This window comes from Gavia stellata, chromosome 16 (assembly GCF_030936135.1).
Source record: "Gavia stellata isolate bGavSte3 chromosome 16, bGavSte3.hap2, whole genome shotgun sequence".
Classification (NCBI taxonomy): domain Eukaryota; kingdom Metazoa; phylum Chordata; class Aves; order Gaviiformes; family Gaviidae; genus Gavia; species Gavia stellata.
This window is the reverse complement of record NC_082609.1, coordinates 21,077,219-21,084,447: the sequence shown is the minus strand read 5'-3', so window position 1 is coordinate 21,084,447 and position 7,229 is coordinate 21,077,219. Positions and strand designations below refer to the sequence as shown.

At 57.8% G+C, this 7,229-nt stretch overlaps 1 protein-coding gene across 1 annotated transcript; it reads left to right on the top strand.

The window, feature by feature from the left end:
- Window positions 1–1,669: 1,669 nt before the first annotated feature.
- On the top strand, window positions 1,670–4,935 carry LOC132318411 (protocadherin alpha-2-like). The gene is made up of 2 exons (XM_059825618.1): window positions 1,670–4,249; window positions 4,903–4,935. The coding sequence occupies exons 1-2, from the start codon at window positions 1,670–1,672 to the stop codon at window positions 4,933–4,935; spliced, it is 2,613 nt and encodes an 870-aa protein (XP_059681601.1).
- Window positions 4,936–7,229: the final 2,294 nt, after the last annotated feature.

Genomic DNA, 7,229 nt, shown 5'->3' with positions numbered 1-7,229 from the left:
CTGTCCAAGTACCCGGGGCCTGGGCTTGTGTTTCCGAGGGTGGTGGATTCTGTTCTGATGCAGCAGAGCTGTTCGATGCCAGATGATTGCCTTGCTGTGTTATTTGCTGGGTCCTCGAGAGGAGTCGGGGCTGAAGAGTGTGGTCTTCATCCTGAAGGGAGGGGAAGTTGCAGGTACATGGATGGGAGGGAAGCAGGAAGGTTGTTCCCTGTCCAGGGAGATGGAAGGTGGTAGGGAAGAGGAATGAGAACTCTTGCTAAAGGGCGTGTCCGTGCTTCATGGCGAGTAGGGTGTAAGTATTTAAAAACGTTTTGGTAAAGGGAAAAATGATCAGAAGAGACAAGGATGGAAGCAGAAAATAATGGAGGGCACAGCGGGGCAAGAAAAGAAAAGGAAGAGAGGAAGGAAGAGAGAAGAGAAAGGAAGAAGGAAAGGGAAAGGAGGAGTGAAAAAATAAGGAATGGAGGGAATCTTTGCAAGTAAGAAAGAAGCAAGCAAGGAAGAAAGCAAGCAGGAAGGAAGAGATGATTGAGGAGATCACCAGCATGCACCGATGTGACATCAACATGCTGAATGGAGTTGAGGACCTCAGCATCCCCAGTAGTCAGGGCTGCTCTGCAAGGCTTGAGGAAGAGGAAGGAGAGGTCTTGCCAAAGGGCATGTCCGTCCTTCATTGCAAGCATGGTATAGGCATTTGGAAAAAAAAGAAGGCTAGAGAAGGGGAAGAGAGAATAATAGTGAAAAAAGAGACTAGCACAGGAAATGAAGAAGGAAAGGAAAAAGAAAGGAAGGGGTCTGTGCAAGTTAAAAGCAAGCCGGGAAGAAAGCAAGAAAGAAGAGAAAGGAAGGAAAGAACAGATGAAGGGGAGACGACCAGCACGCACCGACCTTACCTGTAGACGCTGAACAGCGTTGGTCCCTAACAGCCTCCGCCTTGGTTCGAGTACCGCGCTCCGGCGCTGATGGCCCCGTAATTAATTAACGCTGATGGCCCCGTAATTAGCGCTGATGGCTCGGTCATTGGCGGTCTCCGCCGCAGCGCCGGAGGCGACTGGTGAGCTGACAGTGGCATAAAGAAGAGAGAAGGATGGAAAGAGAAGGGCAAGGGGAGTAAGGACGAGGGCGCGGCAGGGCAAGAACGAAAAAGAGAAGGAAGGAAGAAAGAAGAAAAAGAAGAAAGAACGAGAAGCAAGCAGAGAGAGAAGAAGGAAGAAAAAGTAGAAAAAAGTTTAAAAAGTAAGAAAGACAAAGGGAAAAAGAATAAAGAAGAGGGAAAGCAAAATGGGAAAAAAGGAAGTGAAGAGGCAGTGAGCATGGAAAAAGGAGTAAAGAGAAAAAGAAAGAGAGAAAAAAGAAAGAAAGACGAAGAAGAAAGAGGAGGAAAGAAGGAAAGAATGTAGGAAGGGAGAGAGGAGGGAGGTGATGAGCGGCTCGGGCCGGCGGCGCGGGCGGTGGTGGGCAGCGTGTGAGGCGGCGGAGCAGCACAGGGTGTCGCTGCAGGCTCAGAAACGGCGGCGGAGCGGAGCGGAGCGGAGCGTCGGCTCCGCCCCGGTGCGGCGGAGAGCCCGGCTGTGAGCGCGGGGGCGCGGCGCGGGGCGGGCAGGAGAGCCGGTGCGTCCGGGCGGCGGCGGGGAGCCGTGCGGGGCCCGGGCGGGCGGCGGCAGCGGCGATGGGCGTGTGGTGGGGGCCGGTGGTGCGGGTGCTGGTGCTGCAGGCGGCCTGGGCGCTGGGCGGCGGGCAGGTGCGCTACTCGGTGCCGGAGGAAGCCAGGGCCGGGACGGTGGTGGGCCGGCTGGCGCAGGACCTGGGCCTGGAGGCGGGCGAGCCGGAGGCGCGGCGGCTGCGGCTGGTGGCGCAGGGCCGGCGGGCGAGCGTGGAGGTGAGCGGGGCGAGCGGGGCGCTGGTGGTGAGCTCGCGGCTGGACCGGGAGGAGCTGTGCGGGAAGAGCGCGCCGTGCGCCCTGCGCCTGGAGGTGCTGGTGGAGCGGCCGCTGCGCGTCTTCCACGTGGAGCTGGAGGTCACCGACATCAACGACAACGCCCCGCTCTTCCCCGCCGCCCGCAAAAACCTCAGCATCGCGGAATTATCTACGATGCCGGGCTCTCGTTTCCCGCTGGAGGGCGCGTCGGATGCAGATATCGGAGCCAACGCGCAGCTCTCCTACATACTCAGCCCCAGCGAGCATTTCGGTTTGGATTTACAGCGCAGTGAAGAGTATCGAGAATCCCTGTTTCTGGTGCTCACGAAACCTCTGGACCGGGAGTCGGTGCCCGTGCACCGGTTGGTATTGACGGCGAGTGACGGGGGCCGGCCGTCTCTGAGTGGCACGATGGAGCTGGTGATCTCGGTGCTGGACGCGAACGACAACGCGCCCCAGTTCAACCAGTCGGTGTATAAAGTGCAGCTGCCGGAGAGCGCTGCCGAGGGGACGCTGGTGGTGCGGGTGAACGCCACGGATCCGGACGTGGGAAGCAATGGCGAAATGACGTTCACTGCGAGCAATACTTTTCCTCGAAAGGGATTAGACCTTTTCATTTTGAATCCGAAGACGGGGGACATCCGACTCACGGGCGCCCTGGACTTTGAAGATGTCCGTTCCTACGAGATACAAATCGAAGCGAGAGACAAGGGGACGCCCCCACTGTCGGGTCACTGCAAGGTGGTGGTGGAGGTGGTGGACGTGAACGACAACGCGCCGGAGGTGTGGGTGACGTCGCTGTCGGTGCCGGTGGCGGAAGACGCGTCGGTGGGGACGGTGGTGGCGCTGCTGAGCGTGTCGGACCGGGACTCGGGGGCGAACGGTCGGGTGCGCTGCGCGGTGTGGCCGGCGGGGCCGTTCGGTCTGGTGGCGACGTTCGCGGGCTCGTACTCGCTGGTGCTGCGGGAGGCGCTGGACCGGGAGCGGGTGTCGGAGTACGAGGTGGAGGTGCGGGCGGAGGACGGCGGGGCGCCGCCGCTGCGCGCCAGCCGCGGGGTGCGGGTGCCGGTGTCGGACGTGAACGACAACGCGCCGGCGTTCGCGCAGGCCGTGTACACGGTGCTGGCGCGGGAGAACAACGCGGCGGGCGCGGAGCTGGCGCGGCTGTGGGCGCGGGACCCGGACGAGGCGGGCAACGGGCGCGTGAGCTACTCGGTGGCGGAGGGCGGCGTCGGGGGCGCGTCGGCGGGCGGCGGGTGGCGGTCGGCGTCGAGCTACGTGTCGGTGGACGCGGAGAGCGGGCGGCTGTGGGCGCTGCAGCCCTTGGACTACGAGGAGCTGCAGGTGCTGCAGTTCGAGGTGCGTGCGGTGGACGCGGGGGAGCCGCCGCTGTGCGGCAACGCCACGGTGCAGCTCTTCGTGGTGGACGAGAACGACAACGCGCCGGCGCTGCTGCCGCCTGCCGGCGGCGGGCCGGGGCCCGGGGCCTCGGGCGAGGCGGCGTGGGTGCCGGGCGCGGGGCCGGGCGCGGGGGCGTGGTGGGCGTGGGCGGCGTGGGGGGCGCCGGCGGGGCAGGTGGTGGCGAAGATCCGCGCGGTGGACGCGGACTCGGGCTACAACGCGTGGCTGCGCTACGAGCTGTGGGAGCCGCGGGGGAAGGGCCCGTTCCGCGTGGGGCTGTACAGCGGCGAGGTGAGCACGGCGCGGGCGCTGGAGGAGGCGGACGGCCCGCGGCAGCGGCTGGTGATCGTGGTGCGGGACCACGGGGAGCCGGCGCGCTCGGCCACGGCCACGCTGAGCGTGTCGCTGGTGGAGGGCGGCGAGGCGGCGCTGGCGGCCGCGGGCTCGTCGTCGGGGTCGGGGTCGGGGCTGCGGGCGTCGTCGGGCGCGGAGGGCGGCGCGTCGTCGTCGTCGAGGAACGTGTGGCTGGTGGTGGCGATCTGCGCGGTGTCGAGCCTGTTCCTGCTGGCGGTGGTGCTGTACGGGGCGTCGCGGTGGGCGCCGCGGGCGGCCGTGCTGTCGGGGCCCGGGCCGGCGACGCTGGTGTGCGCCAGCGAGGTGGGGAGCTGGTCGTACTCGCAACGCCAGAGCCGGAGCCTGTGCGTGGCGGACGGCGCGGGCAAGAGCGACCTGATGGTTTTCAGCCCCAACTTCCCGCCGCCGCCCGGCGCCGCGGCGAAGGAGACGCAGCCGGAGCCGCCCGCTCTCCTGGACACGGTCAGTGGCCCTCCCTTTCTCGCCTCCCGCCTCTTCCACCCTTGTCGCCCTTCCCGCCCTCCCCCTGGGCAGTCGGTGGTGGGAGTCGGGCTCAGCCGCCGGTGCCTGTGGGTGGTGGGTGCGTGCCGGGTGCTTGCGGCTGTTCATGGGACCTTTGCATCTGCCTTCGTGTCCTTTCGGGAGCCCCGGGGCTCTTGTGGTGGTGGGAAAAATAAAGGTATTGCCGCACTCGGGAATTCTGGGTGTGAGTTGTTCTGCCGTGGAATAAAATCTATGCCGATTGCGATGAGAGGTGCCACGACATCGGCTTTGGAGAGGCTCTTGCTTGGTGATGTGCAGCATTTCCTCCCGAGCTTGCAGAAGGAGTGCAAGACACGCAGGCTGTGGTGGTGCCAGTCTCCCGGGCACCATTTATTGCCTTAGTATCTTTGGTGACAGCTGAGTGTGCTGGAATTAGGTGTGCTTTCTTGTGGAAATCTCTGTCCCCCTCCTCTGTGATTGTCCTCTGCAAGAGATGTGATGTCAGGTGACAATTGGGACTTCAGGTTTTTTCTGTCCCCCTGGTGTAATTTCTCCATTTTTATTTGCACAACAGTTTCATTAGGCAGGGAAGGCAAAATGGAATTTTCCTATGATCTTTTCCCAAGTATGTTGTTACTCTACTTAGTGGCATAAAGTGTTCAGGTAGAGGAATGTGACCCGAGGTAAGTGCTACCTAAAGGTAACGGGAATTTTCTTTGTCTTTTCCTGCTCCCCCTGCCCCCCAGGTTGTGGATTTGCGTTTCTGGCCAGAGAAGTAGCATAAAATACGCTGTCCTGTTCTGATGTTCCTTCAATATGTGTATCATCAACCACATTGTTTCGGAAGCCCTGGACATCTTCTTTTCTGAAAAGTAGAAACAAACAAGCAAACAAAAAATCCCCCCCAAAAAGAAAATCCCCAAGAAAACCCCCAACAAAACCCAAACCAAATTCACCTACACAGTCAATGTGTTCGTTACGGTGGTGTGCTCATCAACATTTGGGCTTTTCTCTCAGAGCATGAAATCAGTGCCATTGCCATTATTGCTGTGCTGACATTACGTTTAGAAAGAGTATTGCTCCCAGGTGTGCCATGCTTCCATTTGAGATAGGTGAAGCAATGCCAAACATGAAGGGTCAGCAGCAGCGGGTCTTCGGGACTCCGTGTATATGGTACATCGGTGTGTTTTTCATGGTGCTCTCATTGCTGGGAAGGGTCTGCGAAAGTCGGATTGAGCCTTGAGGTGGGAAAGGAAACTGTGGCACATCCCAGAGGTGAATGTGGCAGTGGCACTGCGTAGGGCCTGGCCCTTTCCTGATGTGAAGGGTGAAAAGTCAAGATGGTGGGGGTGAAAAGTAAAGATGTTGCCCCATCCCGCAGATTTTACGGTCCGCAGCTGAGGTTTGGTGTTCTGGGTTTGAGTTGTTCTGCCGTGGAATAAAATCCCTGCCGATTGCGATGAGAGGTGCCACGACATCGGCTTTGGAGAGGCTCTTGCTTGGTGATGTGCAGCATTTCCCCCCGAGCTTGCAGAAGGTGGGCAAGGCACGCAGGCTGTGGTGGTGACAGACCCCGTGCACCATTTATTGCCTAATTGCCTTTGGTGACAGCTGAGCGTGCTGCTATTAGGTGTGGTTTCTTGTGGAAATCTCTGTCCTCCTCCTCTGTGATTGTTCTCTGCAAGAGATGTGATGCCAGGTGACATTTGGGACTTGGAGGTTTTCTCTAATTCCCCATTTTGGTTCTCCCACCAGACTGATTAAGCAAGTAGGAACGTTGTTGCAGACTTTTCCTCTGTTCTTTTCCCAAGTATCTTGTTACTCTACTTAGTAGCATGAAGTGTTCAGGCAGAGCAGTGTGACCCGAGGTAAGTGTTAGAAACGGGAATTTTCTTTTTCTTTTCCTGCTCCCCCTGTCCTGCAGGTTGTGGATTTTTGTTCCTGTCCAGAGAAGTAACGTAAAATATGCTGCCCTGTTTGATGTTCTTTCAGAATTTGTATCAACGGCCACATCATTTCAGAAGCCCTGGAAATCTTCTTTTCTGAAAAGAACAAACAAACAATCAAAAAAAACCCAAAATACATATAACTGCCTCCCCAAGAAAACCCAGACCAAATTCTCCTACATAATCGATGTGTTCCATAACGGTGGTTTTCTCGTCAACATTTGTTTTTTCTCTCAGAGCATGAAATCTGTGCCGTTGCCATTGCCTACCACTGACACTCAGGCTGTGGTGGTGCCAGTCCATCAGGCACCATTTGTTGCCTTATTACCTTTGCTGACTGCTGACCGTGCTGGTATTAGGTGTGGTTTCTTGTGGAAAACTCTGCCCTACTCCGCTTTGTTTCTCTTTTCCAAGGTTTTGAGTCAAGGTGACAACTGGGACTTCAGCGTTTTTTGTCCCTGTGGTGTAATTTCTCCATTTTGTTTGGCCCACCAGCATCATTATGAATGTAGGGAAGGGGAGGATTTTAAGGGGATGTGATGAGGTGGGTGTAACCTTTGTGCTCTCGACTTCAGCTACTTGTGCACTTGCACAGGTAGCCTTGGTAAAGATGGTGTGTCCCCTTGTCCTGCTTTTCTCATTCAGTTATGTGTACATAAATGCCAAATGCTGCAGAGCAGCCCAAGTCTCTTTTTCTGCAGTACAAATTCTGCCACCCGGTTGATATCGTGAGCATGCTTACGCTTCGACGTTTGGTGTGGTTGTGTCCGAGAATAAAACCTGTGCGGAGTGGGATCAGAGCTGTCCCAACTCTAATCACAGAATTCTTAAGAACTCTAGCGTGCAGCTCTGTGGTGTTTCCACCTGAGATTGCTGAAAAGGCAAGAGCATTCAGGGTGAAGTTTAGGCAGCTGGGAAGAGCCTTCCAGACAGTGTGTGGCTTTGCAGAATTCTGTATGGTCTTTGTGCCAGTCGTACTGGGAAGGTGAGGATGTGCAAAGACCTGGATCACACGCAGAGTGGGGTTTAGAGTTGGGCATGTTGTTGGGGTTGAGCAATGTCTGAGTATTTTGGCAGTGATCCTGTGAGTGGCACTGAGTAGTGCCTGGCCATGTGTCATGGGGAGG

Bases quoted from the DNA above. Each gene is read 5' to 3' on its own strand.
- LOC132318411 (XM_059825618.1), top strand. From the start codon at position 1,670: ATGGGCGTGTGGTGGGGGCCGGTGGTGCGGGTGCTGGTGCTGCAGGCG. The intron at 4,250-4,902 runs GTGGGTGCGTGC...CCTGCCCCCCAG, and splicing joins GCCGCCGGTGCCTGTGGGTG to GTTGTGGATTTGCGTTTCTG.